The sequence below is a fragment of the Lithobates pipiens genome, unplaced genomic scaffold, assembly GCF_037356315.1.
Source record: "Lithobates pipiens isolate NorthernLeopardFrog02 unplaced genomic scaffold, aLitPip1_a1.2 Scaffold_19, whole genome shotgun sequence".
NCBI classification, from domain to species: domain Eukaryota; kingdom Metazoa; phylum Chordata; class Amphibia; order Anura; family Ranidae; genus Lithobates; species Lithobates pipiens.
In genome coordinates this window covers 92025822-92042873 of record NW_027507764.1, presented here as the reverse complement: position 1 = coordinate 92042873, position 17052 = coordinate 92025822, and the positions used below count along the sequence as shown (strand labels likewise).

Genomic DNA, 17052 nt, shown 5'->3' with positions numbered 1-17052 from the left:
AGCCACCTACACAGATTTCTGTTTCAGTTAATGACTGTGTGACTGTGTTTCAACCTACATCTGAAATTGAAGATCATTAGCCCAAACTTGGTGTAGTAGGTTAATCAGACACCTGACTAATCTTACAAAATCCCTGACTATGTGTAAGAGTACAAGTGTAATAACCGATTCTGGTTTGAAGCCAAAGGATAGTCCCATCAAATATTGAATTGATTTACTCACTTTGTGTGTGATAAATATTTTTATTTATTTTAAAAGAGAGATTCCACAAGTCAGTTTGTGTCCTTGTCTAATCTGACTGCAGTTACATTTACATGTTGAAAAGTTTCAAAAGCTGAAACCTTTGTACACATTTGCAAATCCGTGGTTTTGACACCAATAACTAAGTGCGGGTAGATCTAGTGTAATAACTTTTTGCATCGTACAAGATAAGTTATTTTGCACAAGTACACGCTTTTCTTTCTGGTTCCTCCGGAGATTGCTTAGAGGTTCCTTGAACAATGTGTGATTTACCTCATATTTGACAGTGTCTGCTTCATTCCAGGGCCAATACCTCTTGGCAGAGCCAGTTGCATGACACTGATCATCTCGGCTGTCTGTAAGGGTGACAGTCTCACCACCACTGGTTATGGTTGTAAGGGCATTTTTCGCACTCCCAAATTTCTTTTGAGCAGGGGTTCCTTGAGATCTCATATTTATTTATTTTAAGGGTTCCTCTGGGATAAAAAGGTTGAGAAGGGCTGTACTAGAGCAATAAAGAAGAACCATCTAACATGGTACCTATAGACAGACAGCAAAACCTAGAGGTTGAAACTCTGTGCTGTCATTAGGAAAGCCTAGTAAATACTGTACACTTCATCACTTTTGATACCTTTTTTTATAAATGTGTTTTGGCCTGATCAGGGTCATTTAACCAATGAAGTCCCTTTTAAGATTTGAGTTTAGTTACCAGCGCTGAGTCTTGTCACTAAAACCAGTGTATTGGCAAATGTGATATAGTTGAAGTATGACTGTTTCTGTGGAAAGAATGCACTGAAACTCTTTGATTTAAAGCAAACACAAAGTGATCATCTATTTTGAACAAAATAGTCAGTATTTAGTAGAACGTTGCTTAGAGAGGCCCAGGCAGAGAAGTAAGGGCCACGTGGATACAGTGGCAGAGTTTATCTGTTTAATGCTGCTGAGGGGCTTTTCATCCTGCAGAGTTTTTTTTACCAAAACAGAGATGTTGAACGATTTCTGTATATGGTGGTACAGGTTGATTTTCCTGTAATGGTCTGGAGAAAAGTCTCCTCCTGTCCTGTGGCCACAGGTGTTTTTTTGTTTTGAATATAGTGTATTACGTGGCTGGTCTATGTCACCATCTGTTGATATAACCCCTAAACCAGAATACATTCCTTTTTTGATTGTGTCGTTAGCATGGAAGCTCTGTGGGCATAGATGGTAATGACATACACACAAGTGGGAATAGTTTGCAGGTGGGATAATACACTGGAAAGTAAGGAAAATCTAGATGGTAGGGTTAGCGTTCTGTACATTTTGCTTAAGGCTTAATGTACATGGGATGTTTTAAAACCTCTCCTGAACAATTTAACTTGACAGATAGTAAACAACGTTTAAAAAGTCAGTTTTGCAGTGTTTACGTGCCACGTTTGTTTTTTTAGGAGCTTTTTCTTTTTTTTTCTTTTTTTTTATAGTCAAGAATTAAAAATGCCTGTAAACTAAATGTGAGTTACCACGTTTACAAGCTGTTACAGGCGTTTCAAATGCCTCTGAACATCTGTCCTGAGAATATAAATATATATACTCAATCATTTTATTCTTTCCAAAATGTGGTTTTAAACTCAACTGCCTATAAATGACCCTGAGTACATGTACTGATAAGAGAACATAGAGGAGAGTTCAGGGGCAGCTGGGAAAAAAAAATGCCCAACTGCTTCTAAGGCCCTTTTCATACAGGGGTGATTTTCAGGCGATGCAGCGCTAAAATAGCGCCTGAAAAAACGGTCCCTTTCGCTCCAGTGTGAAAACCGGAGAGGTTTCACACTGGACCGGTGCGCTAGCAGGACGGTGAAAAAAGTCCTGCTAGCAGCATCTTTGGAGCGGTGAAGGAGTGGCGCTTTGCCGGCGGTTTTAACCCTTTTTCTGCTGCTAGCAGGGGTTAAAACCGCCCCGCTAGCGGCCGCATACCACTGCTAAATCGACAGTAAAGTGGTGCCACTTTACCGCTGACGCCGCTCCCATCCCAGTGTGAAAGGGGCCCAAATGTCAGTTTACCAGCAGCAGTGTACATGAAGACTTAGTGTGACTCTGGTCTCCGTATTTTATCTTTTCTTTCTTATTTTGATCATTTGGAACTTGTAAAGATTACTGTTCTAATTGAAATTGAGATGTATTGTATGTATGTGTGTGCATTCTTAGACCGGCATGATTTCTTACTATGCAGAGTGATTTTACCAGGGCATGTCCTGTTATCAATATGCCTTTCCTGCTTAGGATGCAAACTGGCAGACATTGAATGTGTGTTTGACAGTTTTTTCTGATTAGTTGACCCAAATACAAAGCTTGCTTGTTGTAATTGTCCCATTTATATTGGTGAGCTGGGTGTTCACACTACTACTAGAACAGTAACTGTTTTCCATTGCTGTTTATGTATTTTCAAAGCATCGGCTTCACTTAAATGTCTGGGCAAAGCACATGTTCACTTTAAATACTGTACTTCAGAAGGGATAGAGGATACAGGTGTGTCTGCATATTTAAACGCATACCTTTTTACTTATTTGCATCTTTATTTTTAAGGGGTAGGTAGATTAAACATACCAGTGCTGCATTTCCTGACTTGTTCTGCATGCATTGTTTTTTGAGTCATCCTTGCTTCTGCCATGTAACTGACCAGCCAATGGAGAATCTGTATATGAGCTAGCTCTGTGTCTGGTTTGTCAGTGCATATAAAGCATTGACTTGCCAAAGCAACAAACCCGTCAAAATCCGTTTCCACCCTAAAACATCTCTCAAGTTTAGACTGAGACAGATTTTTAATTGGGTGGCTTCACACTGCCCCAGTGTGGTTCTTCTGTGCTTTGGGCAAAGAGCAGGTGAGCTGTGCTTTCCCAAAGACTTCTATGATGTCCCATGGGTTTGATGCAAATTCAGAAAGCGCACCAAAGATGCAGCATGCATGAATTTTGGTGTACTTCATAGAAGTCTTTGGGAAGGGCACAGCTAGCCTGCACGAATACCACAGGTTAGTTGCCTTCTAGCAAAAGTGTGTGTATGTTACAATTATGTGCATTTTAATATCTGAGGGGGGTGGAAAGGGCAAGAACCTAATTTCCACAGGAAACTGCAATTCCCTCCCTTGGAATTTTCTTTTATTGCAGTTGCCCGCTGATAATTTTATCCACTGCTTTGGAACTGGTTAGTAAGGATGAGCTATGTCTCACTGCCTGTGATTAGCGCAACGCCGGCTTCCTGGCAGGCTCTGCACGTGGGCCGTGCGAACACGCCAGAGCTCATCCTTACTGGTTAGTATATGGCACGTGGGTCATATGGATGCTTAACTCAGAGCCTAATCACACAAGTATTTTTGTGACAGAATTCAGTAATCTCATAGTAAAAAATAGAAATGGCCATATGGTAAAGACTATCTGTTTTCTGTATGCCACATTTACTCTCAAAACTGCAAGGGCCTGTCTACACGGGTTTATGTTCACTTCAAACTTGCTTTTCTTCCCATACAAGGCTATGGGATTGTATGGCTGAATTTGCATCGCAATCGGACCAAAATCGCAGAGGACTTCTTTCTTTCTTTTTCTTTCTTTCTTTCTTTCTTTTTTTTTTTTCTTTCTTTTTTTTTTTTCTTTCTTTTTCTTTCTTTCTTTCTTTTTCTTTCTTTTTCTTTCTTTCTTTCTTTTTCTTTCTTTTTCTTTCTTTCTTTCTTTCTTTCTTTCTTTCTTTCTTTCTTTCTTTCTTTCTTTCTTTCTTTCTTTCTTTCTTTCTTTCTTTCTTTCTTTCTTTCTTTCTTTCTTTCTTTCTTTCTTTCTTTCTTTCTTTCTTTCTTTCCCACACCAGAATTGGATCACATTGACAGCTTTGTACTCCCAGCAGTTCACATAGGGCAGTGTGAACGGCCTGCAAATGGGGTGCGGAACCCGCACTGGAATCACAGGGTTTCGCGTATCGCACCAGTGTGAACTAAGCCTTACACAGAAAATGAAATGATCTTTAGTAGAACAGGAAATGCTAGAATCCCAATCACCTCCTGTCTTGTGAAATCATTGTCAGGACAGAAAGTAAAAGTAAATATTGCTAACAGATTTCTGGCTAGCTGTGAAAACGGACAGAAGTTCTAATCTTAGATCACTCTATTTAAAACTAGTTGTTTTTGGCAAGGTTATTGTAATGTTTGTATTTATATACTTTCCTGTAGTCTGAAAATATGAATTTTCATTGTATTTTTCCTTAACCTTTTCTGATGTAGTACTGTTGTTTTCAGCATTTACAGCCGAACAATACCAGCAACACCAACAACAACTGGCACTAATGCAGAAACAACAGCTTGCTCAAATACATCAACAGCAGGCCAATAACAATTCTTCTGCCAACACTTCACAGGTAATACAGTTTTATTGTATATTTCTATTGTCCAGTTCTCATCACTAAAATGAACATAGACCACAATATGAAGGTTATGTTGGAAAAATGTGATGTATACCTACATTTTCATTGTGTATTTTGTAATTGGCTTAGAGAACTTTTTTTTTTTTCCCAGAATTGTAGATATATTGCCACATACAGTACATAAATATCACAGACCTATTTTTATGTTTAGACTTGCATAGGATTATTTTCCTGCTCTTTTTTTATTTTATATTGAAATTTACAGCTTGAAGTTTTGCCACCTAATTTATGATGTACACAGAAGTGGGACATGCTCTGATACTTTGATTAAATGGACTGCATGTAGTGTTTTTGGTACGTGATCCTCTTTTTCAAACAGCTGTGTTTTCTATTTGCTAGTATGGCCCTTGCCAAAAACTTAGGTTAGCTTTAAGCCCCATACACACTATCAGATCTTTTCCTTCAGATTTACCAAAACCATATAATATGAGGTCAAACCTTAGGAGTTTCAATTTGTATGCAATCAGGCAGGCAGGCAGGCCCTTGCACTACATGGTTTTGGGAAAATCTGATAGGGTGTATGGGGCTTAAGGGCTCATTTACAATTTTGTGTGTAAAGGTGCATTGTGATAAGGCAGCCTATTAAAAAACAGTAGGCTGCCAACTCGTTAAAACCTGCTAAAATCATACGAAACACAAAATCTGTAATGCATGTGTGTTGCCTTAGTGGTTTTGGGGCATTGTTCAGAATGAACATGTAATGCACGTTGTACATTACCACAATGCAAAAATATAACTATAGTATATATAATATAATTCTTTGCAGTTTATGCCTTTTTTTATAATGGATGTCTGTAATAGTGGCTGTCTATGAAGGGTTGAAATGAGCAAAGCAGGAATACCCTCCACTGTCGGCTGTAGTGAACTACATTTAGCTATTTTGATTTAAACAAAAAAGTTTTTGTATTTCTGTGAAATGTTATGTATTAGATCTGTTTTGTTTTTTATTTCAGTTTTTTTTTAAATAAAAAGAGTGTCAGTCTGACACACTTCAACTCCAATCTAGGTAAAGCATCTCTTTAGCACGTGATCAGCGGTGTCCAATCACAGATCACGATGTAAACAGGAAGATCTGTTTATCGGCTTTTCCTCACTCCCGTCTGACAGAGCCGATGGGCTGCTCCCCTGACTGGGGGTCTGCGCTGATTATCAGCGCAGCCCCCCACCCAGGACCGCCAGGGATGGCCACCACTGATGACCACCAGGTATGGTATCCCTGGTGGCCATGGGTGACAATGTGTGCCCACCAGCAATACCTGTCAGTGCCTCCTAATCAGTGATGCCAATCGGTGTCCATCAGTACCCATTTGTGCTGCCTGATTGCCCATCTGTGCTGCATATCAGTGCCAACTCATTGGGTGCCACCTCATCAGTGCCTGGAAGTGCAGCCTCATCAATGAAGGAGAAAACCTACTTATTTACAAAATTTTACGTTGTAAAGAAAAAAAGACCAACCTTTTTTGAAAAATGTGTGTGTGTGTGTGTATATATGTATGTGTGTGGGTATGTATGTGTGTATATATAATATGTGTGTGTGTGTGTGTGTGTTTATATATTATAGTATATCATTTTTTTTATTTATAAAACATATCCAATAAAAAAAGTTAAAAAATCCAATTTCTTCATAAATTTATGCCAGTATGTATTCTGCTACTTATTTTTCATATAAATAAATCCCAATAAGTGTTTGATTAGTTTTCACACAAGTTATAGACCTACAAAAAATGGGTTCTATACCGGAATTTATTTTATTTTATTATTATTATTATTACTAGTAATGGCAGTGATTGTTGGCTTATAGCGGAACTGTGATATTAGGGTGGATGATGGGGCATTAACTGACGCTTTGTGGGCACCAGTGACACTAATTCAGTGATCAGTACTAAAAATTTGCACTGTCACTGTAATAATGACGCTGGCTGGGAAGGGGTTAAACATGTAGGACAATCAAAGGGTTAAATGTGTGCCCTTACCAGTGTTTCTGTGTACTGGGTGCACTGTTTTTATATGCAGAGATCAGTCTTGTGCCTCTCAATGATTAGCGGGTGTCGGTGGACATCCATTAGCCAGCCCCCAGCTGATCAGCTTCTGTTGTGATCAATCACAGCAAAAGCGGCACACCGGCACCCCCTACGAGGAAGTGCAGGATATATACGTGATTCTGCATAGCACTGCTGCACTGTAGCAGAAAATCTGATATAGGGCGGTCAGCAAGTGAATAATGTCAGGATATCATCGTTGTTAAATTTGAGGTTCTTCTGCATGGTTTAAACAGGGACAGAAAGGATTCAAAATACAAACTCTGCTTTTAGGCATAACATAGTATAGAAGGGAAAAGGTCTATGTTTTAAATAAAAAGTTGGCTTCTTTTAGGCAAACCTTTGTCATTGCCCGCAGTCTACTCTTCTGCTTATATCAGGAAACCCCTAATTAAGAAATACTGGTTGACTGGCTGTTATGCCGACACCTTTTTACTTAAATACTGTTGAACCAGTGGTCCTAGAATAAATGTACAGATAGTGATTTCTTACACTTCTGTACAGCACACTCTTTTCCCGGTCAGTGACTCAGAAAGTATTGAAGTTGGTGAGTTATAACATCCATACAACTAGCATTTTCACATGGAGATCAGCTATGACAATGCTTGTATTTCTCACATTACAGGTTTTCGGTAAACCTTCGACATTCTGACCCCATTTGTGAGAAAAGTAGTTTTATCTCACTGAGATATTATTATTATTATTATTATTATTACTATTTTTTTAATTATGGGTCAGCTTTGAAAACACTGACTTTGAAGCTTGGATATTTGTATCCAACTTTTCATTGTAACTGTTAAAGCTGAACTCTGGGAATGGGACAAATCTAAGGTTGCAGTGGCACTGCACTGCAAGGGTTAAATGCTTGTGTTTGGTCTAGGGGTGCAGTTAAGGGTTTATAGTCCATGCATGTGATTTAGAGACTACTCCGTCTGCCTAGAGCTTGAGAACAGTGCTGAATATAGGATAAAGGTAAATAACATACCTTATCCCTGTACCCAACAAACATTTTACCCTTGCAGTGTGTGGAGAGGGTGAGACGACACCACTATAAGGCTAGAATTTGTCTCATTCCCAGAGTTCAACTTTAAGCTATCATTTCAATTGTGGAGTTTAGTTTTGACACTGAACTATTTTAATGTGTTTTTTTTATTATTCATTTTTTTTTTTTTTTTTTTTTTTAGGGTTTTGTTTCAAAGACCTTGGACTCTGCTAGTGCACAGTTTGCTGTTACAGCTTTGGTAACGTCTGAGCAGCTGATGGCCTTCAAAATGAAGGAAGATGTTGTCCTTGGAATTGGAGTGAATGGCATCCTTCAAGCCTCAGGTACTGTCTGATAGTTTTAGGTTCTAGAGTTTTACCTGTCTTTTTATCGTTGATCTTATGTTGACGTTCATGGTTTTTTATTTATTTATTTTTTTATTTTTTTGGGCGATAGGAGTCTACAAGGGCTTACACCTCAGTAATACGCCTGCAGCACTCGTACACACAAGTCAGTCATCATCCTCTTCATCTTCAACTGGTTCAGCATTGCTACAGCCTTCCAGTATAACACAGACTGCTACTTCCCACAGCACTCTGAGTCACCAAGTAACTGCTGCCAATTCTGCAACAACTCAGGTCCTGATTGGGAATAACATCCGATTAACTGTACCATCCTCCGTTGCCACTGTAAACTCTTTAAACACCCTTAATGCACGCCATTTACCTAGGACTTTAAGTGCTGTTGCCCCATCTGCCTTAAAGCTGGCTGCAGCAGCAGCAGCAAACTGTCAGGTACCCAAGATTCCAGCAGCAACTTCTGTGGATGGAGTACCGAGGTAAGAATTATTGTACAACAGTAGTCCATGTTCGTTTTTTAGATTTATGTGAAATGTGGTGGTGGGAAGTCCTTGGGAAGCTTCAGCACTGCATATATGCATGAATTGTATGACAGTTTGTCTCTGTGGACCTAACCTACTGTATTGGGAGTGTTAAGGAGCTATTTAAAATGTTCCAGACACATGGCACCATTTTGGTGTAGCCCCAGAAATGTTATACATTTTACAAAGGATGCAGAAATTTCATATACATACATACATACATTGCTATAATATTGCTTTGCCTAGATGTGATCTTCGATAAACTTGCGCATACTCTCATGAAGAGCGGCACAATTAATCGTTAAAACCGCATTCTCGATTCAACCCCCCTCACAATCTTAATCCAGCATTTACATGATTCTATGTAACAAGTGCAGAGCTGTTCTCTGGTCGGAGCTATCAAAAAAAAAAAAAGCCGCAAATGTTTATCAACATTCCTTAGCACTGGGAGATAAAGAGAAACATTGTAACATTTCCTTCTTTTAGATCAAAGGGAAGAACTTCTGTCTGCAAATGAGGTCAGTTTAACCACTAAGCCTTTTTCTGACACTTGTTGCTTACAAGTTAAAATCAGTGTTTTCTGCTAGAAATTGACTTGGGACCACCAAACGCATATATATTATATAATATATATATAATTTTTAGCAGAGACCCTAGAGAATAAAATGGCGATTGTTACAATACTGTATTTGCGCCAGCAGTCTTTTAAATGCAACAAAAAATAAAAAAATACACTTCAATTAAATATACACTATAACTATATATTATATATAGTTTAGTTGTGTGTACATATAATATACTGTGTGTGTGTGTGTGTGTGTGTGTGTATGTGTGTGTGTGTGTGTATGTGTGTGTGTGTATGTATGTATGTGTGTGTATATATATACACACTGTATATGTTTTATGGTAAGGAGTAAAAAAGGATTTATCTGAATTGTATAGTACAGAAAAAGTATTCCTAGACCCTGGGTTATGAGCTTGTATTCTCAGGTGATTGGACACTGTAAAGCTTTTGAGGACATTTTGGGCATCTCTCCTATAACCCTAACCCACTCCTTTGTACCCTCCATTTTGTGCTGGTGTCCAAAGGTGATGGAACTCTTCTACCTCACAAAGAAACCACTATTGTCTTAACTGGTTATTTTTTTATTTTTCTTTATTATTTATAATCTTCAGATTCTTCAACTCATCACTGTCTTCTAACACCACAGTTGAAAGCATTGTATCTGGATCGGCATAACCTCAGTAAACCTTGGGAGCCAGACCCCATGCTTTTGGGACTGCCTGTAATGTTGCTCTGGGCACTAAATTCTGCATAGGTGCTCACCTTGACACTTAGTGCAGTGTTTGTAGCTGGCCTATAAGTCCAGGGCGGTGGTCCATCCCTATGGAATCTAGTCCCTGAAGACCCCATTGGGGGTATTCCCATTGGAACAGATGAAGCCTGTATTTTATATGCAGTCCAGCATCATGGACAGGTAAGAGAGGATCACCCGGTATGCTTCTGTTACTGTTAAAGACCAGGGCTATCTTTGAATTGTATTCACTACTTTGTCAAAGTTTCAAGTTTTGAAGCCAAAACTCAACCACTCCTAGCTGAGCCATTGTTTTTTGAAGGTGAATGACCTAGGTGTTACATTTACACACCAGGTCACATATTTTACCTTTACTTCTGCCTAGAGCTCTTGAAGTATTCAGCTGCTTCTCTCCTGCCTTTTTGCAACAAGGTTTGGTTACAGGGCAGTCTACACCCAGGATGTTGTGTTCATCTTCTAAACACTCTTTGCCTGTATTCTACACCCTGCTCCATGAGTACCCCACAGAGGAATATCCCCACAAATAGCTATGATGGTGCTAGGCAAAAAGGAGCCATTGCAAAACTGCAAGCATCTCGCTCTGCAGAATGCTTGCACAACACTCAGTGACAAGGCACCCATTGCATTAAAGCAACATCCAACTCTAACACAGGTCTCAGTGCCTGATTCTACCTCTATTTCAGGCATGCAACAAGCAGCCTACCAGACAAAACCAGAATTTTCTGCATCTATTTCTCAATTCCTCTGATAAAAAACAGCTATAACATAGCCATCTTAGCCCAAGGCTTAAAAAAAGCCACACCTTTTCTTTAATTTCTGTATCTGAATTTGATCCCTATATGTCTGCCTTAGATGAGGCAGACTCAGAAGGGAATGAAGAGGACATTATTGGAGGAAATTGAAGAAGAATTTTCTTCCCTGGGTTACCTAATATATTTAAGAAGGAGCTTCATGCAACATGCTTGCAATGCCAGCAAACCTTTCTTCTTTCCTTCTTTCAAAGATTCTGCATATAGAAAGTTTGAGATGCTCTTACGTTGTCAGGCCCAGACATATGTCTCTACAGTTCCAGTATGAAAAACTGCAGCTAACTGGACTAGGGTCCTAAACAACCAATGGGACTAAAATTAATAAAAGATTTGAGTAGCTAAAACAGCCACTTGATCACTTCTGTAGTCGGAATGGATCTGAACAAAGATGCCTCGGTATATCCCATTTATAATGTGCCTCAATCCAGAGCACTGTAATTTCTGTATTCTGCCCTGTTCCTCTGCTATCTGCATGAGTCACTTCTGACAAGCTTTCCTGACATCAAGAGAAAACATGGTGGCAGGAGGAGAGCTCCAGCACAGTTGGTGATTGACAGCCTCAGCTAGGGGTGTTAGACGTATGTACAGGTACAGTAAGATTTGTTTAATCTCGGTGTATCACCTGAGGCCAGTCACTTCACTGGGTATATGTAAGGGTTTACAACCACTTTAACAGAGCAGTTATTGCAATTACTGTCTGTGCTGTTTTGTGTAGGTTTGCTGTAACGTGTCATGAGACAAATTTCCAGAATGTCCCTAATCTCCATTCATATGCACAGTCTTGTGGCTGAAAGCCTGGACAGCTGAAACAGCCTGTAAAAAGATGTATGTGTTGGGGAGGCAGCCTGCTTCTAAATCCACCATCATTAGATGGTTAAGAAATCTGGTCGTTCAAGTTTGCACTCTCAAGGACCAATCTCTTGTGCTTTTATGCACCTCTTCCACCAGGTTAGTGGGTGTTTTTTGGGCCTTTTTGGCCGCAGGCATCTATAGCCCAGCATTTGTTAGGCAGCCAGGTGGATCTCCAGTTTTGTTTGGATAGAAGGTTCTTACAAAAGCACTCTGACGTTGGATCATTGTTGTTGGACCTATTGGCGCAGTTCTCCTTGCCTAGATGTTGTCCACCTATCTTTTCTGAATACTTTGCCTGTGTCCTATAATGTATGAACTTGGACTGCAGGACAGAATAGACCATCCTCCATTCCAGCCCTTGGATACTCTGCATTGCTAGCTCCAAATCCAAGGACTCACGGAGTGGGGTATGGTTAAAGGGGAGTCACCCAGTGGGCATGGCCTCCAAAGCTTGCCAGTATCCAGTCACCTAAAGGCACGTGCCTAATAACCCAGGTTTTATGACTGCTTTGCCTGTGTCCTGTACTGTTCTCCAAGATACTGAATTTTTACAGGCAAGTCAAAATTCCTCTTTGTTTAGTTAGGTCAATTTGATACCTTGCATGTGACATTGTATTTAGTTATTTATCTGCTTTACTAAACAAGTCTGGTGCTGATGCTTTTTACACAATTTGCCAGCCCAACTGATGCTGATATGAATCCGCCTAAAGATTTGACTAGAGAGTGAGCCTGAAGGCAAACAATTTCTTTGTTGAATAAACCTATAATGCTCTGTAAATTAAGTGTCCTAGAGGTGTATCCTTTATTAAATGTTTATTTTATGAAAACATTTCATATAAATGGTAAAATTAAAGTTTTACTAGATTAAAAAAAAAATCTTAAATTTAAATGTATACTTCCCTGAAATTGGCTGCACGCCGTTTAGATGTACTTTTTAGGTTTTGATTTGATCAGTAAAGTTAAATGAAAACTATGCAGTGTTTGATTGCTTTGCAATTTACAAGACTAATGCATACAAAACATGCCCACTATTATGCAACTTCCAGATTATACAATAGTGGTATTTTATTGTACAGTCAGAATGCAAAGATTAGTGTTGCCAACTAGCCAGAGACACCGATCATTTGGGAAAAACCGCATGCTTAATCAGTTCACTTCTATACAACCAAGTCTGCTTATACATGGTTTAAACCTCAGCCAGTTCAGCAGGGAGCAGGCAGATATTGATCTATGTATGGTAATCTTAAATCTCAAGTTAAGAAAATGGAAATTGTGAGAAATATGTCCATGTATTATGCTCAGGTTTAACCTAATAAAATTTTTGATATTTTGTTATATATGCAATGGTGAATATTAATGATAATAATTACCATTTTTAGCAGGTCTAGTAATTCAGGGTTTTATATAACTGGACTGATGCTGTGCTAAAGATGTAACTAAATACTTTTTTGTAGTTTTGAATAGAGTGGAGAGGGATTAGAACACCTGTCAGTTTTATTGCTGCCTGTGCCCCAATTGGCAAGATTCATCTTTATTTGTCTCCTCGTAAGTGAAAGTAAAACAAAATCTGAAATTTTGGGTTGTGATACCAGGGTAGTAATAGAGGGAATATATTCCAAAGGGGACACTAGTTCTGGTGACACCCTGGAATTCCCTAGCTTTGGACGGATTTCCTCTGACTTCCTGTTTTGGCTATTGGACAGGAAGTGCAGTGATATCTCCCCTATGAGACACAAATGTCAAAAAAAGACTGTTTAAAATCCTGCCATACTCTATCCAAAGTGGTGGAAAAAAAAGTTTTGCCATTTAGTTCTGCTCTGAGCTGCATGTGAACAGCTGAATTACTCAGAAAGGGCATGTCGTCTTTTCTTTTGCTTCCTCTCTAATAGACTGTAGCTTTTCAGTTGGAAGAGTAATTAACAAATGCCAAGCTGGGGTTCTTATGACATGATTCAACGTGTACTGCACACTAAAGCATGGAAGCCCTCTGTGTTTATCCTTACAGCTTTACAGTACACCATTTTTGTACAATCTGGGATATAGGGACAGGCAGAATCATTTTACCTAACTTTTACAGACTTGTCCTTGAACTAAAGAAATGCTAAAACTGTCCAAGAAGCCTCTGGCTTGGGGGACTGAAAGAAATACACACCCTGTCCCTAGATGTTTTTTACAGCTGTCAGAAAAATGCAAACCACTTGATCATGTCCTGCATAGAGAAGAGTTGCCACTAGATACAGAACACTGAAATACTGTGCCTGGGATCTTCGTTCCCTAGGTCTTTTTTTTTTTTTTTTTTTTTTTTTTTTCTGCACAGTTTTTGTTGTCTATTTGCATTATTAATTGATTTTTTAATTTTTTTTTTTTACATAGGGAAAACCATGACACAGAAAAGCCAGCATTGAACAGTATAACGGACAACACAGTAGCAATGGAAGTGACGTAGTTTTCACAGGAACAGGACTGCAGCCTTGGGAACTTGTTTAGGTGCTATGCATCAGTAGCATTATGAATGCAAGGGATGATGGGAACCAGCACACACACTGCGTTTCCATGGCAGCTGTGGGGACTCAACAGCAATGCACATCTCTCATGCTTTGATTTCTTTTCTTTTTTTTTCGTACTGTTAATAGGAAAAGAATAAAACATCTGTAAATTATGAATACAGCAATTATCTGTACAGTACTGCATATTTGTAATACCCTTGTATATATGTTACTTGAATACAGAACTGTTCATTTGTGATGCTTTGCACTGGGGGGGATAAAAAGAAAAAAAAAAACGGGAAACAAAAACTGCAACAAAATAAGAGTGTGAGATTGTATAGAGATGAGAAGTGTCATCACATCATGTGCATGGTGCGGAACCTGCTGTTTTATCTATTTATTGTGCCGTGTTTACAGTTTTTTGTACACTGTACCTTCATTGGTTCCTGTGCTGTAGTAAATGTGTTAGGTAGCTGTGGACTCCTTGGTATTTTGTAAATGGTATAACATAACTTGGTTCCCCACCGGGTCCCTGAGTTCTCTGTGTATCATGTGAAGAAATGGTGACATACATACAGATTCTTAAGAAAAAAAAGGCATCATTTATTAAATGGGGAATGTACTCAATAGGGATCTTCCTTTTTTTGTAATCTCAGAAGTTACAAGATAATAATGAAGTCTCAAATCTTCCCATCCCCCATTCACCTGTACGTCACGTGGGTGGTTTCTGGTACTTCAGGCACTAAAAGGTTTTGTTGCTGCTTTACAAACAAGCCCCCTCCTCCTGCCCCATCTCCTCCTACACCAAAAAAGTGTTAAATCAAGTATGCAAATGGAGTCCATTCAACTGGAGTTTTTTTTATGTTGTCTGCCCTTTTTTTAAGAAAAAAAGAAAAAAAAACACTTTAAAAAATTGTATTTTTTTATTGTGTAATTGTTAAAAGACTTCATTCTTTACTTGTTCTTAAGAAAAAAAGGATATAAGGGAGAAGAATGCAGTAATTGCTGTACGTGTATCATCATTCCAGTTTCTAAAATAGCCAGCTTTTTTCCTTTATTTTTGTTTGTTCCCCGATTTTCTCTCCAGAAGGCTGCAGGGCCAGAACCACAACTATCGGGTGCCTTCCTTCGGAAATATGAGCTCTCTTCTGTGAAGAGCATGGTACTTTACAGACTACTAATGCTTTGTCAGTAGCGAAGTCTGAATGCCCAGTTCCAATGGCATACATTGATCCATGAGGTTTTTTTAAATCCTGGAAAACATTGTGGAAAAAAATTATTCTCACTAAATAAAAACCAGGGCATTACATGTTGACAAAACAGAAAAAAATGTGTGGTGATGTTTCTTTTTTTCTGTATTAATTTCTGCTCTAAGTTCATTGTCAATTTCAATTCAATGTTCTGCACTTGTTTCTTAAATGGAAGGACAGAAAAGCTCCCACTAAATTAAGGAAAATATTAAAACACTTAAAAAAGAATCTATATGTTGTCTCTAACTTTTTATTTTATTTTTTTCTTTAAATCTGTACAGTGGTGGTCGTTTTTTTAGGCATGTTGGATGCCTTCATCCCCCCAGTAGGCATTGTGGCTACATCTGTTGGTCACTACTTAAAATGTGTATTCAAAATGGAGGCCTATGCATCTGACACACAGGAGATTTGTCAGATGTGACAATCCTGCTTAAGGTTTTAACTTAAGGAGAGCAAAGATTGGAGGAATGGGCTCACTAGCAGTAGCTCATAGCTGTAGCCTTGGGGTAGGGATGCAAAGTTGATTTTTAATTAAGATTTAAAAATATCTTTTCGTTTATAGTTCTTTGAACAATTATGAAGTTTGTTATTTAATGGTAAAGTATTGTATATTTTTCAGTAGGCACATCCTTTTTCCCATAGCTATTTTTTTTATAATGAGGCATCTATGGGGTAGTTTAGTTAGAGGCTGAAATCTCCTAAAATCAGGATACTAGAAGGTGAAAGTTTGGAGTAGATTTTCTAGGGAAAAGGAAATTGTTTGACATTAAGGCTGGGTTCACACTGGTACTACATGGCTGTACGACTGGCATCCTACTTTGCCCTGCGACATTGGTCCTACTTTGGTCCTTCTTCCATCCAACTTGAACAGGATAAGATTTTGCTCCGACTTTGAGATGGTCTGACTTATCCTTTTGACCAATTAAAACAATCCCAGTGTGACATAAATTCCTTTTTACTGCTGCTGTAATCATGATGTCGGATGTCACAAGTCTGATGGTTAGGACAAGGCTCCAAACTTGATCCGATTTCAGTGATATTCAATGGGCTAAATTAGGACCAAAGTCGAACCAAAGTAGTGCAGGAACCTTTTTCAAAGTCGTACCGAATTATGTTGGACCAGTTAAGGGAATCATTGATTTACACGTGTCCTGCGCCATGTGCTCCCAAAGTCGGTGCGTATGTCATACCAGTGTGAACCCAGCCTTAGACAACAGATGTTGGCTGCAGTAAGGGGTTGTTCAGGTTCCCTTTCAGGAAGAGGAAGCGACCGTCTGGATCTACCAGTTAGTTTCCTCTTTTGACGAGGAACATGGTGGACTTGGAGAAGAGTATAGGTACTCCTTTTGTTTTTGCTCTGGGAGCTTGAGCATAAGCCTGATATCATTCCTCAATTTGGGAATATGGTCTTGATGAATGTGAGTTTTTTGGATTAGGGCAATTTTGGGTTTGGTGTCTTTTGTAATTCCCTTAGTAAGGAGGACCTTGTCTCTGGCATTATTCACAAGTCTTCTCCATGCTAATAGTGTAAGGAGGGCCTGAGAGCTTCCTGCAGCCATCTGGTGGGGTGTGCAGTCAGGTTAGGTAGGAATGATGTTGGTGGCAACATTTGTAGTAAGCAGCGCTAGGGTAACTCCCCAGACAGGACAGTATCAGGAGCAGTGGGTGCACTTTTGACTATAATTCATGTCATCACAGTAAAATAGGGATAGGAAGCTGTATGTTAGGTCTAAAAAGTATAGAGGTGGTGGAATCCCT

At 39.0% G+C, this 17052-nt stretch overlaps 1 protein-coding gene across 4 annotated transcripts in view; it reads left to right on the top strand.

The window, feature by feature from the left end:
* The window catches only part of EPC1 (enhancer of polycomb 1), a 112914-nt gene extending 97392 nt beyond the window's left edge, over positions 1 to 15522 (top strand). For 2 of the 4 annotated variants that reach the window (XM_077491082.1, XM_077491079.1), the window contains 4 exons: positions 4496 to 4614; positions 7904 to 8045; positions 8158 to 8539; positions 13932 to 15522. In XM_077491082.1, the coding sequence (XP_077347208.1) occupies positions 4496 to 4614; positions 7904 to 8045; positions 8158 to 8539; positions 13932 to 14004 (716 nt within the window). In that variant the 3' untranslated portion in view covers positions 14005 to 15522. Of the gene's footprint in view, positions 1 to 4495; positions 4615 to 4885; positions 4975 to 7903; positions 8046 to 8157; positions 8540 to 9067; positions 9100 to 13931 lie in introns of those variants that run through there. The other 2 variants (XM_077491080.1, XR_013277513.1) reach the window with 2 other exon arrangements.
* The last annotated feature ends 1530 nt before the right edge of the window (positions 15523 to 17052 follow it).